At 44.7% G+C, this 20552-nt stretch overlaps 1 protein-coding gene across 2 annotated transcripts in view; it reads right to left on the reverse strand.

Annotated features, from left to right (window-relative positions):
* Window positions 1-20552, reverse strand: part of GTF3C1 (general transcription factor IIIC subunit 1) — a 1956011-nt gene that overhangs the window by 1433923 nt on the left and 501536 nt on the right. For both annotated transcript variants that reach the window (XM_085632176.1, XM_085632175.1), the window contains exon 13: window positions 17218-17312. In XM_085632176.1, the coding sequence (XP_085488302.1) occupies window positions 17218-17312 (95 nt within the window). The remainder of the gene's footprint in view (window positions 1-17217; window positions 17313-20552) is intronic.

Raw genomic sequence — 20552 nt, forward strand, 5'->3', positions numbered from 1 at the left:
TTGCCGCGCCTGTCTGGTTGCTTGCCCGTTGGCTAGTGGCCTTTGTGACGACGCATCCAGAAATCTTCACTGCTGGTTTGGCTCCTCCAGACTGGCTCCCGCTTCCTTGCAAAAGAGAAGCACCCCAGACCTTCCTGGTCTGCACCAGAAGCAAGTCCTCCGTTCTTCGTGGGTTCTGCTTGCCAAGGCTTGGTGAGTCCTAGTCCAACTTCGACGCCGCCGACAGCAAGAGCCTTCGTGGGACAGCTCGCCTCCTGGTCCTGGTCGTCCTCGACGTTCCCTGGTCCTCGTGGCTGCAGTGACAAGCTTCACCTTCACCTGCAATCTTCACGACATCGCCTGGTTCCTTCCTGGTTCCACGTGGTCACTGGCTAGTGACCTGGACTCTGTCCCTTCTGCTTGCAGGTCTCCTCTCTTCTTGATCCCAGCCTTGGGATCCACCGGACACTCTTCACTGACTGCCTGTCAGCAACTTTCCTTCAGGCATCCATAGAAGTCCACGACAAAACCCGACGCAAGTTCACACATATGCACCCGCAGCCCATGGGCTAGGTAACTTGGGTACTTCAGTGCTCACAAGGGTAGTGACTATCCTAGGGTCTAGTTTCCGAGTCTTGACTCTCTAGCTGCTTCAGAAGTGTCCTTAAACTGTTAATTTCTAACAACTACTATTTCGATCGACTTTTACGCATTACGAGTGAGTGTTTCCACTCTGCACCTGAATCCCGTGGGCCTCCCACTTCCTAACTGTTGCTAGTGCAGTGTAGCCCCAGCGATTCCCTAGGCCTAGTCCTATCCTATTTCCGTGACAGTGGTCCTTATACCACTTACTTAGTATATGGTTTGCGTGGCCCCTAGGGCCTAACTGTATTACTTACCTGTGTGACTTGTATGCATAAATAAGACTGTGTTGTACTTACCTCGAATCTCATAAAGAGTGCTGAGGGTTTGACTAGAATAAATACACTTTATTTTATATATATATCTGTTGTGGTGTCCTTTCATTTGGTATTCAAGGGATTATATATGGTATCACAGCTGGCTTCACATGCCATTCAGAGTTTAGCCTAAGACTGCTCTTGTCCATGCTACCACTAGGATAGCTGGTCTATAAGGTTGACTTTACAACCAATCACCATAAGGGTTGTTTGGACTGATATAAGGTGTACACTAGAACTAGTGACATCATACATCAGGCCAACTTCTCACAAGGTGCTTGATAAGTAACAATGTAAGGCTATCTTTACATTTTAATCTTTAAGTATTTAGTATCGCATGGACAGTGGGATTAAATATTTCGGTTTTAGATGTGTCAAATTTAGACAAAAAATTAAGTATATGATTAGTCCAGGAGGAGGACGGTAGTAGGAAGCAAAATAAGATGGCTTCACCTAAAAATAGAAACAGGTAGATCCCGACAATAGCACGAGACTCAGTCATTCCGTGGCACTTCCATTATGCAGGGTACTCAATGGAGTGCTTCCAAATCAATGTTGAGAAATTTGGGTCTAGAAAGATGTGGACCCAGTAACACTAAACTGTAACATCATCTTTTCCTGCTTCGACTCTTGGTAATATATCTCTTTCTTGGTCTTTCCCAAGTTTGACCAGTAACAGTGGGAACTGATCAGGGTGGACTCTTAGCGGGTAGGCAAGCTGTTTGGCACATGGGCAACATGTCCAATTCCAAACCCTCAAGGATCACTTCAAGCAAAAATATTAAACCACTAACTTCAGAGCCACAGTATAGGTTTAGGTATGAAAACACTGAATTGCAATCTTCGCTTTTTGATCTTCATATCACAAATACTCTACTTTTAATTCAAGAAGGGAAATGCTGGTCACCCTACAGTCCTCAGACTGTTGAATCAGTTGGAATTGTATTTACATTTCTTGTAAACTTTCTTCTATTGTACACAGACGATGTTCAAGGCTTCCCACCTTGTTTTAAGTCTTCAACAAGCAGTCTAAGTGCTTCCAGTGCTTTCTTCCATTGAGAACATGCTTGCCTCAATGAGCTTAATACAAACTTGCATCTTCTTTAACCCCTTAGCTGCAGAGGTTTTTCCCGCCTCCGTGCTCAGCCTTTTTTTAGGTTTCGCCTGCAGAGAGCTAGCGCTGTGCATGCTAAATAGCCTGTATCCAAAACAAAATCTCTTTTTAGGGGCTTCATCACTTACCTTTACTTATCAATGGCTGCCTCCCAAATCACTCTCTTTCATTGCTTCCTATTGGTCAGCTCCACCATCCTCCTCCTCGGCTTCAAGACTTTCTTCTGCAGTGGAGCCCGGACCAAGTACTGCTTCCAGTGCCCAAGGTCCATTCACTGCAGGCACTTTTTTTATTTTACTGTTTGCTTCCTTTACACCTGCCCTCCTCCCACAGTATCAAATCTTCCCAGCCCCACCCAGTCGTGTCAGCCTCGCACCCTACAATAATCTTAATCCGCCCTCCTCCTTCCATCCGTTCTTTTTAAACCCCACCATTGATCTCTTTACCCATTCGCAGCCCTCCTTCTGCTGCACATACTTTGTTTACCACCTGTAGGAAGGTGGATATCTGACTATGGTTACCCCCAACTTTTTGCCTGGTGTCTAGCTGGTTTTTCGACTTAGTTGGCCTGAGATCCTGCTATTCAGGGTCTCAGGCTGTCTGCTCTCTCCTTAAAATGGACTCCATGAACCCTAGGTACATACACAATTGGTAAGGATCACCTTATTGGACCCTGTACAGTGTACCCTAGGTACCCAGGGCATAGGTGTACCCTACCCCTCCCAGGGGCTGCAGCATGTATTATGCCACCCCTGGTCTGGCCTTCCAATCAGACACAACTGGCTGATCACTCAGCTGGGGCAAGGTCGTGTAATCACCCCTTGCTTAGATATAGTATACCTATATCTACCCTTAAAATAGACACATGTGTACCTATCAGCCACTCCTATGGCAGGCCTTAACAATCCTGGAGGCAGAGTGCTTGGTAACATGTGAGATGGTGCTCTAGCATGAGCTGAGCCCGTCTGCAGCTTTCGGAACCATATCCTTATAGCTGTTCTATGATATAGCCTACCATATACTCTTAAAGTGCCTTATAATCTTAGCAAAACATGTCGTGTAAGGTGTCTAACACTTTGGAATAATACCCCCATACCATTTCTGGTGATGAGGATATTATTCCTCCCTTCTAGAGGGAGAGACATGTTAAAATCCTACTTTGCTGTTTAACTCTAACCAAAGCCTCAGCATCACAAAATGGATGCTGCTGCCACAGACACGAGTCTGACCTCCTGCTGCTGGGAGTGATCCCGGCAAGGGAGGCTTGGACAATAGGTTTCCTGCTTGGGGAGCCAGACAGACTTTAGTGTATTGGGGCAGGGAGGGCTGAAAGGAATGAGACATGCCTGGGGCACACAAGGTGTCCCAAGCATAGTCCAGTTCAAACCGGTGCTGGGGCACTCCAGCCCCAGTCCTGGCGCGAAACTGGACAAAGGGAAGGGGGTGTAACCACCCCCCTCCCAGGTCCCACCCATAAGGCGTGACCTAGCAGGTAAGCCAGCCCCCCAGATTTGGATAAGAGTGGTAGCTGGGCCCCAGGAGATTAGATTATCCTGAACCTGCAACTTGAACACAAACTCTGGACCTTCGACATTCGACGAAAGAAGAAAACTGAAGAATCTCCCTTGTGGCCAAGGAGTGGCTACCCTGTGCAAACAGGCACCATCAAGAGACTACCCTTTGCTTTGCTGAAGTTCTACGAGGGACCGACTGCAGAGCCCGACCAGAGCCTTGACTTCCAGACTTCTCCGACCCTGATCCACATCCACAGCCGAGCTGAGATCCGTGGAGGCAACGAGAGACGTGGGACCGGCTACCTGGGAAAAGTGGCGAGTATCTTCCAGCGCAGCTTCTGAGGTACCCTCGAAGTTGTGCACCGGGGATTGAGAAGCCCCAACCCCAAGCACCATCTGCACCGAAGATCAGCCCCCCACACTCCACGAGTCCTGCGTGGGGCCCTTCTGCATTTTCCTGCTTGCCGCGCCTGTCCGGTTGCTTGCCCGTTGGCTCGTGGCCTTTGTGACGACGCATCCAGAAATCTTCACTGCTGGTTTGGCTCCTCCAGACTGGCTCCCGCTTCCTTGCAAAAGAGAAGCACCCCAGACCTTCCTGGTCTGCACCAGAAGCAAGTCCTCCGTTCTTCGTGGGTTCCACTTGCCAAGGCTTAGTGAGTCCTAGTTCGACGCCGCCGACAGCAAGAGCCTTTGTGGGACAGCTCGCCTCCTGGTCCTGGTCGTCCACGACGTTCCCTGGTCCTCGTGGCTGCAGCGACAAGCTTCACCTTCACCTGCAATCTTCACGACATCGCCTGGTTCCTTCCTGGTTCCACGTGGTCACTGGCTAGTGACCTTGACTCTGTCCCTTCAGCTTGCAGGTCTCCTCTCTTCTTGATCCCAACCTTGAGATCCACCGGACACTCTTCACTGACTGCCTGTCAGCAACTTTCCTTCAGGCATCCATAGAAGTCCACGACGAAACCCGACGCAAGTTCACACCTATGCACCCGCAGTCCGTGGGCTAGGTAACTTGGGTACTTCGGTGCTCACAAGGGTAGTGACTATCCTAGGGTCTAGTTTCCGAGTCTCGACTCTCTAGCTGCTTCAGAAGTGTCCTTAAACTGTTAATTTCTAACAACTACTATTTCTATCGACTTTTACGCATTACGCGTGAGTGTTTCCATTCTGCACCTGAATCCCGTGGGCCTCCCACTTCCTAACTGTTGCGAGTGCAGTGTAGCCCCAGCGATTCCCTAGGCCTAGGCCTATCCTATTTCCGTGACAGTGGTCCTTATACCACTTACTTAGTATATGGTTTGCGTGGCCCCTAGGGCCTAACTGTATTACTTACCTGTGTGACTTAATGTATGCTTAAATAAGACTGTGTTGTACTTACCTCTAATCTCATAAAGAGTGCTGAGGGTTTGACTAGAATAAATACACTTTATTTTATATATATATCTGTTGTGGTGTCCTTTCATTTGGTATTCAAGGGATTATATATGGTATCACAGCTGGCTTCACATGCCATTCAGAGTTTAGCCTAAGACTGCTCTTGTCCATGCTACCACTAGGATAGCTGGTCTATAAGGTTGACTTTACAACCAATCACCATAAGGGTATTTGGACTGATATAAGGTGTACACTAGAACTAGTGACATCATACATCAGGCCAACTTCTCACATTGGTGGCAGCGGTAGGATCTGAGCTTGCTGTTGTAATACCATTGTAATCTTGAGATACTAAATTGAAAGATCACACAGATATTGTTTAGGTACATATAACATAGATTATAATACTTAAGTCCTACTGGACTTAGTGGTTGTAGGTTGAAGGGAGTAGCACACCCTGACTACAACTACTAGAGAGGTTTAGTAGATACAACTAGTGTAGGTAGGTGCACACACCACACCCTCGCTAGAATCATGTCCCTGAATGGAGATCACACTGATACTCCCTCAGGAGAGGAGAATCCTGGACAGATTCCCTCTAGATATGATGCATTCACTTTCCAGGAGATGAGACAACTGTGTACCTCCAGGAGATTAAAACAGGGTTCCAACCCTACCCTTAGACACCTAGTGGAGCTTCTGGAGGCCCATGATGCTGAAAGAGCTGCCAAGTATGGTGCCATAGCTGTAGATAAGGGTCTACCCACCACAGATGAGTCAGATGGGACTTCAGATGAAGAGGTAGACAGCCAGGGCCAAGTAGGAAGACTTAGCTAGGCTAACCTAAGCTTACATGGGAGTTTGCATGGGGTCCCCCCATACAGACCCCCAAGTTGGCTTAACCAGAGAAGCAGGAGAGACAGATTCCCTTCAAGGGAATCTATCCACTCCCATGTCTCTAGCATCTCTAATGCTTCCTCTCACAGGGGAATGACTTCCCCTGAGAGAAAGGAGCATGAAGCCAGAATGAGGGAAGCTAATCTGAGGATTCAGAGGGAAGAACTTGCCCTTGCCAAGGAGAAGCTTGCTCTGGCTAGAGAGCAAAAATTGTGTGGGTCAGAACCCACTGGTGGCAGCAACATTCCTAGAGATAGGGATAGGTCTTATGACCATAGAAACCTAAGCAAGATAGTCCCCCCATATCAGAATGGGGATGACATCCACAAGTGGATGACTGCTTTGGAGAGTGCCTGCAAAGTACAGCAGGTACCCCAGAGTCAGTGGGCAGCTATCTTGTGGCTCTCCTTTTCTGACAAAGGTAGAGACAAGCTCCTCACAGTCAGTGATGAGGATGCTAACAATGACAAAGTCCTGAAGAGTGCTCTGATAGATGGGTTTGGCTTAACCACTGAGCAATATAGGTTGTTGTTCAGAGACACCCAGAAGACACAGACACAGGACTGGTCTGATTTTGTGGATTGTGCCACTAAGGCTTTGGAAGGTTGGTTAACTGGCAGCAAGGTGTAGGACTATACAGGATTGTACAACTTGATTATGAGGGAGCAGATCCTTAGTAATTGTCAGAACCAGCTTCTCCATCAACACCTGGTAGACTCAGATTTGACCTCTCCCCAAGAATTGGGAAAGAGGGCAGATAAATGGGTCAGGACCAGGATTAGGCCTAAAAATCAGGGTGGTGACCAAAAGAAAGATACCACCAAGCCTCAAGAGAAGGGTGGGGATAAAACAAAAGAGAAATCTTCCTCAGGGCCCCAAAACTCCACACAGGGTGGTGGGTCCCAAGCTCCCTCCTCTACCACAGTTAAAAAGCCTTACTGCCATGAGTGACATCATACATCAGGCCAACTTCTCACAACCCTCCTCCCTTGACACCCCCAACTCTCCCCGAGCCCTGTCTGAATTTGCACATAAAAACAAAGCACTATGGTGTGGTCAACACTGGCTGCCTCATAGTGCTTTGCTTTTATCTACTTTAAGGCAGTTTAAAAAAAACATTAAAGCCAAGACGAGAGGTCTGGCATTGACATGTCTTATATAAACAGACCTGGGGCAGTTATTGTATTACTAAAGGAGGGAAGGGGGTGCAGGGTACCCCACTCCCCCTTCAAAACTGCGGACATTTCTGCACCGATTCAGCTTGACTCGCTTCTCCCATAACCTTCTGTTATTTATAGATCGGAGTTCCTCTCCCTGTAGTGTCTCACCACTTTGTACAAGAGGAGAACACCAGTGCTGAATAGCGTTCCAGGCAGAGTCTTGCTGCCATGGAGACAGCCATGGAGACAGTGCTAAACAGCCGCAGAATCCGGTCATATAAAGCTTTACTTCTTGTCAAACAGACGCGAAAGACAATGACTCATCAGCATTGAAATCGCCAGTAGAAGGCTGTTCTTTGCCGTATTTAACAAGCACTGGAAAATCCAATATTCGTGCCTCTGCAAAATCTATTGTCTTTATTTTTAAGGATATGGCGCACAGCAGCACTCACTGCTGTACAACATGGCTTAATGTTAAAAAAAAAAAAATTGAAAACACCGAAGAGGACTGTGTGGACTCTTATAGCACTTTTTTTTCACTTTAAGCCATGCTGCACATCAGCTAGCTCTGCTGCATAACGTGTCTAAAAAACAGATAAAAATCAATAGATTTTGCAGAAGCAAAACCAACTGGCTTTGCCAATATTTGTTTGTTGTGTGTGGCACTTCATGCTTAAACTTTCCTAACTTTTTTCCACAAAAGGAACTCGGGACAAATTTGGGTCCTTTTTTCCAACATGTTGAGAATTCTAAAGATAGCCTGTGTTTATTGATTTTCCCAGAATGAACTGAGCAAGAGGCTAAAATATCAACAAAAAAATGTTTTTGGGTATAAATGGGGAAAAAATGCTAGACAAGCAAGTACCATTTTTGTTTCTAAAGTGGCATCAGCAAATGTTTTGCTGTAAAATCGTAAATCAGGTGTTTGTTAAGCGTGACTACTCACCCGTAAGGGTCTCAAGGCGCTGGGGGATGTGGGGGGATTCGCAGGTTCCAGTCCATCAAGGAGGGGGTCTGTCGAAGAGCCAGGTTTTGAGGTTTCTTGCGAAGATGGGGAGTGATGTTATCTGTCTGAGGTGGAGCGGAAGGTCGTTCCAGGCTCTGGCCGCGCAGAAGGAGCGGCCTCCCGATCTGGTCTTTCTGGTGCGGGGGACCACGGCGTAGGAGAGCAGGGCTGATCGTAGGGTCCTTTGGAGTGCGTGGAATTTGAGTCGGCTATTCAGGTATGCTGGTCCGGTGTTGTGGAGGGAATTTGTGAGTGTGGTTTAGCATCTTGAAAGTGACTCTAGCTTCGATGGGGAGCCAGTGTAGTGTGCGCAGGTGCTGCAAGATGTGGCAGTGTCTTGGCTGGTTGAGGACCAGTCTTGCGGCGGCGTTTTGGATGTTCTGTAGCTTGCGGATGAGGTTTTTGTTTATTCCGGCATAGAGTGCGTTGCCGTAGTCGAGCCTGCTGGTGACCAGGGTGTGAGTGACTGTCTTTCTGTGTTCGCGGGAGGATCCATTTGAAGGTCTTACGTAGGAGGCGTAGGGTGTGGAAGCAGGAGGACAAGATGGAGTTGAGCCAAGGATGATTCCCAGGTTGCGTGCGTGGTCCGTGGGGGTGGGCAGGCTTCCGAGGGCGGGGTGGCACCAGGTGTCGTTCCAGGAGTCTGGGTTTGGGCCCATGATGAGTACTTCCGTTTTGTTGGTGTTTAGTTGTAGGCAGCTGTTTTTCATCCATTTGGCGACTACTTCTATGCCTTCTCGAAAGTTGTGTCCGGCGGTGTTGGGTTCGTTTGATAGGGAGAGGATGAGTTGGGTGTCGTCTGCGTATCACACAATGTTGAGTCCGTAGGTTCTGACGATGGGGCGGGCGGAGCCATGTAGACGTTGAAGAGCGTAGGGCTGACGGAGGACCCCTGGGGGACTCCGCAGGTGGTAGGTGTAGGGTCCGAGAGGAATGGGGGGAGTCTGACCCGCTGCGTTCTGCCAGAGAGGAAGGAGCGGATCCAGTCGAGGGCCTTGTCTTGGATCCCTGGGTCGTGGAGCCTGCATATTAGGGTGCAGTGAGAGACTGTGTCGAACGCCGCTGAGAGCTCGAGGAGGATGAGGGCTGCTGTTTCTACTTTGTCCAGTAAGGTACGGATGTCGTCTGTTGCGGCGAGGAGGGCAGTTTCCGTACTGTTTTTTTTTCCTGAAGCCGGATTGGGAGGAGTCGAGGATGTTGTGCTCTTCGATGAATGTGGCGAGTTGGCTGTTGATGGTTTTCTCAATGACTTTCGCTGGGAACGGGAACAGGGAGATGGGCCTGTAGTTTTTGAGGTCGGTGGGGTCCACCCAGGGTTTCTTCAGGAGGGGGTTGATCTCAGCGTGTTTCCAGTCATCAGGGAACGAGGCAGTGCCAGATAGCGGTTGATGGTGTGGCAGAGCATGGGTGCAATGGTGTCGGCGGCTCTGTTGAAAATGTGGTGGGGCAGGGTCCATGGGGGCCCCTGAGTGGATTGACTTCATTGTCTTCAGTGTGTCTTCGGTGGTGAGGGCTGTCCAGTTGTCGATCGCTGGCTTCAGGGTGTCGGGGTGGATTCAACGTATCCCCAAACGGATACAGAAAAAACTGCGGTTGCCTACCCTAATTCAGGAGTTAAATAGTACAAAATCACCGTCAAGTAGGAAAGTCCCTGGGCCCTTGGGGCAATCTATATTGAATGTTGGTCATAACGCAGGGCTAGATAATGGTAATCAGCTGACCTGCTCGGACTCGGTGCTTAACAAGCCATGGAACCATGAGGGTCAGGAAGAGGGTCTCCCAAAGTCAACATGGGTGACATTGAGATTCAGAGTTTTCCCTGCAACACTATGTTAGCTCATCAAGGAACAAGTAGAGACCCTACACTAGGAAATGTACTGACAAATTCATATGTCTGTTTTAGAACAGGTTTTAGTTAGCGGAGGTGCCCCTCTTCCTCCTTTTGGACAGGATACTTCCCAGTACGGTTGGATCCCGGCCAGGAGAGAGTTGGGGAGAGGGATTTAATCACAGTTTGTAGCAGTAAGAGGGTTAGGTCAGAGAGGGGATCGGTCATGGGGGCCAATTGGTAAGAGGCACATAGGGCACATAGGGCAAACAGGGCCGGGTTTCGGGCAAGCGAACAGGACCTTGCTCTTTGTTTCCCTGTTCGACACTGGCTCAATGTTACTGAACAGAAGCGCCCTTTTTCAGTTATGAGAAATAGAGGACTTGCGACTGGTAACAAGCAAAGACCTTGAGTTGGTCTATTTAGACCTGAGCTGTGACCCTCCAAGCACTAGAGTCACATTCACGTCAGGGGTAATTAAATGAAAGTACTATCCAAAGTAGACTCCTTTAGGAAAAGAGGAATAGACGTGCTTTCTTGTGTAAATCCTTGGCCTGTCCCATCTGAATCCTCAGGGAAGACCCATCAGGTGCCAGGTAGTGGGTTCCCTACTTCCATGGGCGTTATAAACCCTTTAAATCCTAAAGACATTGAAATAACAGTAGGGAGAAACCTAGGAAATAGTGATATTAACATTATAAATCCCCAAGTTCAAAGGCCCAGTAGTCCCATTGTGGAGAATGAGATGGCCCAGTGGAGCTGGGTGGCCGGTACCCTGAATGGCTCGAAAGAAACTAAAAAACTGCCCTTGTTGCGGAGGTAGCCAACTGGGAAAAATTCTATCTTGGAATCTAGCTGGGGTAGGAAAAACTCATTGTAAGCTTAAATCGTTATTAGAATATGACCCTAAAATTATTTGCCTCCAGGAAACCTGGAATGATGGGGATTTTCACTTCGAGAATTTCTATGTACACTGTTGTGCAGCAAATTCTTCTGTAAAAGGGCATGCTAGCGGTTGTTTCGCTATTTTACTTAGCTGTACCATAAGATGGGATCCTGTGATTTACATTCATCCCTCAAAGTGTTGTATGGGAGTGAAGGTGAGGCTGGATGAAGATAAATCAGGGCAACTTGTTTTTCTTTTTCTAGTAAACGTGTATATTCCACCAGGGAGAGCATCCAAGTCACTGGTTGATTCAATCTGTACTTATGTGCAAAGGATAAGTAGCACTGAAGAATGCTCGCGGATTCTGATAGTGGGTGATTTTAAGGTTAAAATATCCAACTGTGCGGTCATGTCTTTTTCAAATCTTGAGTTGGAGGAAGTATTGTCCGATCATTTAAAATCAGATAAATGCAGCCTGTTACTTTTGCATAATTTGAGAATGTTCGACCTAGTAATGTTAAATGGCAGATTTTCCAAGGATTTCCCTGTCTCCTATACTTACCGGGGCCCATATGGGCATTCATTAATTAATTAAATAGTGGTATCTTACCAATTTTTGGGTGTATGTACACAATTTAAGGTATTTCCAACAAGTATGAGGGATCATAGAATTTTGGCTGTTAATGTTGACATAGAAATCGAGAAGCCTGAACTTTGGAATCATCGGGACGGAAAGGTTTCATATAATCACAGTAATGGGCACACTTGTTGGTCAAATAATTTGCTCCCAAGTTTTAAGAGATTCTTTGAAAATATGGCCTTTATTTGTACTCAAGAAACCCCTATTCACAGGTTTGAGGGAATTCTGGCTGCAATTAGATCGTTCGGAAGTAAAAAGCAAGTTGCAAGTTCTGCACCACCAGTGACTAAATCATGGAAAATCAAAAAATGAAATTGGGAAATTAGTGCTTTAATTAGAGAACAATTTAGGCTGTCCACAATACCAAGGCAAAGGGAAATCAATAGACTAAAACAGGTACGGAAAAGGAAAATGGTATAAGAGCGCATTAGGGTCAAAGACTTAAATTGGGTTAAACTTTGAGAGGTCGCTCAAACCGGTGACACTAGGAATTATTGGGCGCTGATAGCAAAATATTGCGATGTGACAGAAAAGTCAAAGACCATTTTGATTTCAGATGCAGAATGGTCTGCGTATATTTCCCAGCTGTATGCTTGAATTGCCACAGTTGGATGGAATCACAATGTTGGCTTTATCCCTACGGTGGGGAGCGATTATGGAGCACCTTCGTTCATTGAAATAGAGGGTTATATTAAAGGGGCAAGATACTCTAGTGCGATGGGCCCAGATGATGTACCAATAGCCATAATCAAACAGGATGGCGAAGCATGGACGGAATTTTTACATTCACTGTTTGTCCACTGTTATACCCATGGTGACATTCCACAATCCTGGAAGGAAAGTATAATTGTTCCATTACATAAAAAGGGTCCAAATAATTCCCCTGCCAGTTTTAGACAGATCTGTCTCCTGGATGCGACTGGTAAATTATTTGCAAAGAGCATTCTTACCCATCTGCAAGATTGGGCAATCGGAAACTGTCTCATCCCCATAGAGCAAACAGGACTTCGCAAAAACAGTGATAGCCTGGATAACATCACCGCTTTGCAAACTTTAACTGAAAAATATCCAGTGAGCTGGGGAATGCCGTTACATGCGGCTTTTATAGATTTCTCTATGGCATTTGATTGGGGTGATGTTGTGGAAAAAACTGGTCACCATGGGGATACCAGGGAATCTATTACGCTTGGTTATTGCACTGCACTCCTCTACTTGGAGGCAGGTTTTATTGGGGGGAACACAGGGTCTTTCAAGAAAAATACAAACTAATAATGGGTTGAAGCAAGGGTGTCTTCTGACCCCTCTTCTTTTTTCTATTTACATTAATGATTTGCCAAGGAGAGTGGGGCTCAGCATAGGGGATTCCCCTAAACTAGGAAACTTAAAGTTGACCTGCCTGCTATATGCAGATTATTCCATATTAATGGATTTAACTCCAATTGGACTTCAAAGACGTAACAGTAGCTTGGGAGGCCATTGCCAGGCAGGAAAGACTTGGTCACTTATGTAACTCCTATATACAAGATTTAAATCATGTCCTATTCGTTTGCCCCACATTACAACCATTACGTCGCAGATACCCAAGGAATTGTTTTTTTAAAGTACAATTCCACCACAGCAGAAGAGGCCCGTAACTGTCTGCTGGCACCTCCATCTAAATTAGTTTGTTTTAAAAAAATGTAGCTTTTTTAAACAATTCTTAAATATATTTTAGAACAGTATTGGTTCATTGTGTACGGTTCCGAGCACTTGCACTTTTTTCTACCTTTTTTGCTGCTAGTTATTGAGCAGTGTATGCTGAAATTGAATATCTCTGCCTTACTATGAGCTTTTTAATTTTTATGCATATTTTACAACTGCCAGTTATCGTGTATTTTCCCTTGAATTGTATTACTCTGTTTTTCTGCGAAGTTTTTAAATATTCTTGCACTGTCATTATGCTGCAGGTTATTTCGTACTGTATTGTGAATTGACAAATCCCCGCTTTTTACTACATGGTTTTAATTTTGAAAGTTTCTATTATAGCATTAGATTGTAAACTTCGTAAAAGTCCTCTAAGTATTCAATGACGGTAATCTGATTTATTATGGATCAATCTTCGTGGCACTTGAAAGGTTTCTTGAATGGTTTCTGTATATATGCTTTTCTCTGCTTTTATACGATACGATGAATTTAGTACCATACAAATAGAAAATTCCTATTTTAATGGAGTGTTATGTTGATTTTTAGATGTATTTTCTTCATATTATGTGGAACTCTTCGGAGTCCCAAATCATAATAAATAAACTTGTAAACTTGATAACGTCCAAACGCCGTTGACGATCCCTCTGGTAAATAAGAGGATGCATTTATTGCATCATTGATCCTGTTATATATTGGCTATTCTCTTTATTATTTTTCTCTGTCGTGTTTGTTTTCGGGTTACAATGTAATTTGTACCATGTTTGTTATATGAAACTTTATGAAAATGTGTTTTATGCTACATAATAAGTTATTTCAATAACTAAAAACCTTTAAAAAAATTCTTGTTTACGGGTACCTCTGTTTATGTTCTCCGATTGGTATTTGCACTTTTTACCTTTTCACATTTACATCTTGATTTGTTTTCACAAATCTCTTTAGGATGGGTTAGATACATTTTCTTTACATACGTTTATCCCTGAACTGTTGTAGTGGTTACATCATACTCATCTTTGAGATGTAGTATACCAGCATCCTAGCCATCAAGAGAAACAAAGAATCATGACTATGTACCTTTCCACAGAGATGGATTTTCCTCCACATGTTGCACAAGCCTGAGGCACATATTGTCTAACCATTTGTATCAATACCTTTACAAACAAAAAAAGAATTTTGACAAACGCATTCAAAATACTTATCAGTGGAAGGATATTGTACTTTGTAGCTGGGGTCAGGTAGGGATAAACACGAACGAAAGCATGCCATAAACAAATAGAAAGCAAGCTTACGAGAGTGAAAATGGAACCAGCTGATCACAAGCCTATATAGTGAATACAGCATGCCTCGAAGACCGCGCATGTGACCTGCCGAAGCTTGACATAAAAAACAGAGGGAAAGGGAGGAGGCAAGCAACAAGGGTGAAGCAGGGTGAGGAGGAAGGAACAGACGTTGGGGGAAAGCAAGACCAGGGAGGAAGCAGCAACCAAGGGGGTAGGCTGTGGTGAAGGAAAGGGACTACAGAGAGACCAACACTCTGGGAGAATGCAAAAAAGAGTACCTGCATAAGCCTATGGTCAGTGGAAGAAAACTGGCTGCAGATAGGAAGCTATACTTGGTCCATGCTTCAAGTCACAAGCACACAGCAAACTCCGAGGACGAAGCCAAGGAGAGGAGGAGGCTCTGATCGATTAGAAGTAAGGAATCTAGAGTGAAGTCTGAGCTAACCAATTGTAAGTAATGGCCAGGCTCTAAGCCAGTTTAAGGTTTTTTGTTTTATATACAAGAGATTTTGCAAGCACAGCGCGAGCACTATGTAGGCAAAACCTAAAAAGAACCCCTAGGCAATAGTGGCAGGTGTTCGAAATAGTCCCAAAAAGGCTTACGGAAAAATAAAGGTAGGTCCCCTAAACAGAGATGCCTATCACAATATTAAGAACTGTATAAGGGGGCTGCAAACTAAGGCATCGTAAAACAATTAAACCACCACTGAATGATCGAAGCTTTTTCACTAACAGGATTATTTTCACTGACATCAGGATCAAGGGCACAGCAGATACTTTGAAAGTAGGAGAAGAGATCAGGCCAATTTCCACAGTAATTGAAAAGTCTTCACGAGAGAAAACCTCCTAAGGGTCTCAAGACTGACAATAGGACACTGATCTAAAAGTAAAAAGGAAGAAAGGGATTCCAATCAAAAGACCCACTATAGATTGACCTTTAAAAGAAAAAAATAACCTATGAGGAAAAAAGTTCTTATGATAATGGTAGCATATACTTCTTTCTACGGTCAAGGATGGAATATGGAAAGTAGTAAACTGGCTTCAAAGTTTCAATGGAAAATCCAATAAAATAATTAGCTTTGAAAACAGGTAGGTCAATTACAAAATTGCCTGCTCTTTGTGACTATGCAATACATTAAGCCATACAGGCTGTTGCTATAATCTTCAAAAGAAAGGCTGACAAGTCCCATCAACCAAGATATCATAGCCAAGTATCTCACCAAATCTTAGCGAATATATTTCAATTAGCTCCATTTTGACAACCATAAAGTTCTTCATTATGCAAAATATGTTCACAACATGCCAGTGCTCATACGTAAAGTGAGGTAAAGAAAGTCAGTCATGGCAACACCTCACAAACGTACATATCTCCCACCTCCTTGCGCTTTCTCAAGGTCGGTATAAATTAAAAAGAAAATGTCACAGTGGATTTGGCTTCAAAGACAGCAGTAACTGCCTTTTTAGCGACAACTCTAACTAGGTTACGAATCAAATATGTCTCTGACATTTTATTAGCTATACAGACAACTATACCTAAAGAGAATCAACTTGAAGTGTGCCCTAATAAGGACACATAAGTCATAGGACTCAAACTGTTTAGATCCTGGAATTTGAGAAAAGTACATTTCCAGTGTCACAACAACGAGAGGAGCTTATTAGTGTAGCCCATGAAAGGCTAACCCCAAGGTGATGCAGCTAAAATGCTAATCTTGCTGCAACAAAGGTGCTTTTTTAGTTTTTCATGCTGACATTGGATTGGAATCTGCTACAAAAGCTTTAGCTGAGGTACTACCTAATGTGAGGATGCAACAATGTTTATCACATCCAATTCTTTGACAAGCACACAGAATCATTACAAGGACAAATTATATGTTACAGCAATATTTAACCTCATTGGAGTTTTGCTCGGGCTTATCCTAGTATCATGCCTGATAGAGTTGGTTAGCTTCATATTTCCAACAATACTCGCTCAATTTACAAATATAGCCAATGTTAACACTGCCCACCACCACACAAAACAGTGTACTATTATTCTTTTATAAAGGTTCAAGAAATAATACATGTGCCTTGGTCTATCCACACTATTTTTGACAGGAACACAAGATACTGCCCGCTGTTTCTATTACTAAACAGAGCATTCTATTCACCTGCGCGTAACACATTTTACGTGAGATCAAGTTATACATTTTAGAATGCATTTATTCCTCTGATTAGAGGATGAGAAACATAATCTAGGCAGGTTCACATACACTTACTTGCTTGCAGACATTAACAGTGTTTGACATTTCTGAATAATGTTGTGCAGAAAACTACATGATGTGATTTTGCCACACAATGAAATGCATACTGCATTAGTCTCTCAGAAAGATAATTCTTAACTTTGCAGATTGGCCATTGGGTTGGCTGTCCTGGATCAAGAGATCAAAAATGGGATGGCCGATGGAACTTTTTGATACTAATAATGCTTCCAGTGGGGCATTATTGTTGGCTTATGCAACCAAATGAATATGCTAAGCTCTTTCAAGTGAAAACATTCAGGCCATGTATCCAACATGGCCAGATTCTAGGTACTTTTTTGTCACCCATTACAAACGTTTGTAAGTAGAAGTTATTCCACTTATAGGCACATTAATACTCCATCGGAGATATACAATCTCACTTGCAAAAACACCCATATGCAAGTACCTCCTATTATAATGCAGTAACATGCTCTACTTTGCATATTGCTGTTAAAATACCGAAAGCAAGAATTGGTTAACACTCTAAAATTCGTATTTTATCATGGCTCAATCGTTTCCCCCAGTACCTTAGAGAAATATTGTTTAGCAACTGTTGATATGTCTTTTTCCAAAGCCAAACCATTTGTTAGGGTCATTTGCCAAAGCTACATTTCTTCTTACCTCTGCGAGTTTGACATTCGAAAACGGACCTGTTCAATGGCACTTTTTACCAGGGGATCATCCGGATTTACAGAAGGATGGACGACAAACTGAACCTAAAAAACAAATGTTCAGTTAAAGTAAGTAAATACTTTAACAAGAGATTTTCGTTTTACATGAAATTTCTTTGGACATAAACAAAAACAGAAACCCAAGTATTGTTAAATGCAATAATGTCTCTCAAGAAAGTGCTTTTATTTAGGGCTCACTGATGAATGTTCTTAGTTTAAAGCAGTGAATAGGAAATAATTACCTCCACGGATACTCATTTTGTGGGCTCTTTCCCGTATTCACCCTGGGGATATCCTTTACAGCTAATGGCAGGGCCAAAACCTCTATCACTCCTGCCAAGTGTCACTCATCAAGGGTAAGAATAATAAATAATAAATGTAGGTGATTGTGCCTGCATCCCCGCGCCAAAACCTAATGTCAGGCTATTTATTGCAACCCCTAGATTCTAAGTTAATTAAGACGTTCAGGGGTGATTTTCAAATCATCTCTCAACAGACTCATTCAATTTAATTCTACACTTATGCCGCCAGGTGGCGACTGCTTGGTGTCGTGGAGGAGTGAAGTCGTCACGGTTACAACTACTCTGCTTTTATTACATGGCTACCTCAAATTCAGCATCTGCTGCATACCTGTGCCTGCCACCTAGAAGATGGTCAATGGTCAATGAAGTCAGGCCGGTGAGAGCTCATTACCTGGAGCGCAGGTTCGACAGCCAGTGTGTGCATAACATTGCAGGTGGTGGAGCTAGATTGCAAGCCACAGCCCACGGTATCCCGTGTGAGGTGTTAACTTGCCGCTGTCAGAGCATTCACACAGAGAATGGGCCTTTGATTAGAAAACAACTCACTTGGAGCACTCATTATCCCTTACGGTAAGGAACCCGCTTCCACAATCTGCAAATGTTGGTCAGTAAGGGAAGCAACAATCATCCAGCCACTGGTGCACAAGGGCTTTCCACAAACCACGGCTACATAATTCAAACTACAGAACCTGGCATAATACAACCACAAATCCTGACTACTGACGATAAGAATGCGTCACTGGTCATTGATGAAGGCTACTGTGATATAGTGTAGTGGATACAGTTCGGAGTATTCGAGCAACACAAATTTAACCCTACAATAGCCACACAGACGTACATTGTATGTCTGAATTTCGATGTTGCTTTCAATTATGTTTCATGCCATTGTGACCTTAATGCTTGAATCAATATTAGACTATACAAACAAGTTACTTACCTTCGGTAACGATATATCTGTAAGGAACATTAGATAGTGATAGATTCCTTACCTTAGAATTACCCACAGACGTCAGACTGGATCCGGAAAGTTTTCGTCAGCAGTACCCCCGCACGTCAGAAGGTGGTGTCGTGCAGCTCCGCGTCCGTCGTTGGCATCGTGGTCTCTGAGATGACGTCAAAGCAGCTACTTAGATGCCGCCCTTGCATACTGACGTCAGTTCTGTACACGACTTTCCGTGCCAGGAACGCAGAGCCATGCAAGATACTGACCACTGGTGCATTGAAATTAGGGCCCTGAAAGGGAGGATCTTAACCCTAGAAATCAATTCGCAGAACGGGGAGGTTGGGTGGGGAGGTAAGTAATCTATCACTAACTAATGTTTCTTACAGATATTTAATTACCAAAGGTAAGTAGCTTGCTCATCTGAAAGAAACACGTAGTGATAGATTCCTTACCTTAGAACAGATACCCCAGCAATACCAACCCGGTGGTGGGTCTGCAAACCAAGATCACACCAGAAAGTCCTGGAGAATAGAACGGCCAAAGAAGCCGTCTCTCCGGACTTGGCTGTCCAGGCAATAGCGTTTAGTAAAAGTGTGCAGCGAGGCCCACGTAGCTGCCTGACAGATATCTTGTAAGGGTACACCACGTCAAAATGCCATAGTGGCAGCCTTCACCCTGGTAGAATGGGCGTGCAGCCCCACCAGAGGCTCCTTTTTAGCCAGAGAATAACAGGCTTTAATATACAAGACGACACATCGGGAGATAGTCCGCTTGTGTAAGGCCCGACCCTTTTTGGCGCCAACGTAGCCAACAAAGAGCTGGTTATCCACCCGGAATTGTTGCGTGCGAGTCAGGTAATATGAGAGCGCATGTTTTGGGTCCAGACGGTGGAGCCTCTCTTCCTCTCTGGAAGGAGGCGGAAAGAAGGTGGGCAAAGTGATGGTCTGCCTGATGTGAAAGGCTGCGACAACCTTTGGCAGAAAGGATGGACGTGTTCTGAGCACAACCTTTTCCGGATGGACAGATAGAAAAGGAGGTTTAGAAGATAGAGCCTGGAGCTCACTCACTCTCCTGGCAGAGGTGATGGCAACCAGGAAAGCAGTCTTCAAAGTCAGCAGACGAAGAGGACAGCTGTGAAGAGGCTCAAAGGGAGCGCACATTAAATATGTACAAACCAGGTTCAAGTCCCATAGTGCCATTACGAAAGGAATAGGAGGGAAAAGATGAGTAATGCCTGTAGGAAGGTGTCAACAAAAGTCGCCAAAAAGTGACTGGAGGTACCGCTCTCGCCGTATCTGTGCTGGCTGGTGTGGAAATAGAAAGAACTGGCGTCAGCACGCGAAGGTGGCGTCTAAGTAGCTACCGCGATGTCATTCCGGTGACCACGACGCCAACGACCAACGCGGAGCCGTCCAACGTCACCTTCCAACGCGCAGGGGTACTGCCGACAAAAAAAATTCCGGATGCAGTCTGGCTCCTGAAGGTAATTCTAAGGTAAGGAATCTATAACTAACTGTTTCTTTCGGATTAATAAATTAAGCCCTCTCTTTGACCCAAAACCGCTCCTCTCTAGAAAAAATGGCTTTATTTTAAAATGGAAAAGTATTGATTCTAACTCTTTTCTGACGAAGGTTGTAACAGAAACTTTACATGAGATCATAGCTTGTTTTGATCCTCAAACTAGTAGCCCTCAAGTCGTAGCAGCTTTTAGCAACATATGTTGGACTTCTAGGCGCAGGAGATGAAGATGTTTTGTTAAGTGGGCGCGAGGAGGGGTGTTTGGAGGAGGATGAACAAAATCCACCGTATGGCCAAATTGAACAATGCTGAGCACCCAACAATCCGAGGTTATTTGTTGCCAATTTTGGAAGTATAGAGAAATCCTGCCCCCTACAGATGTTTGATGAGGGGTAGGAACAGTAGTCAGAGCCTGCAAGCCGCTACTGATGTCTCGAAGAATCCTTCCACTGACGTCCTGCTCTGCCTCTACGGGCCGATTTTGAATAGGCTGCTGACTGACCTTGTCGTTGATTATACTGC

Source organism: Triturus cristatus, chromosome 10 (assembly GCF_964204655.1).
Source record: "Triturus cristatus chromosome 10, aTriCri1.1, whole genome shotgun sequence".
In the NCBI taxonomy this organism is placed as follows: domain Eukaryota; kingdom Metazoa; phylum Chordata; class Amphibia; order Caudata; family Salamandridae; genus Triturus; species Triturus cristatus.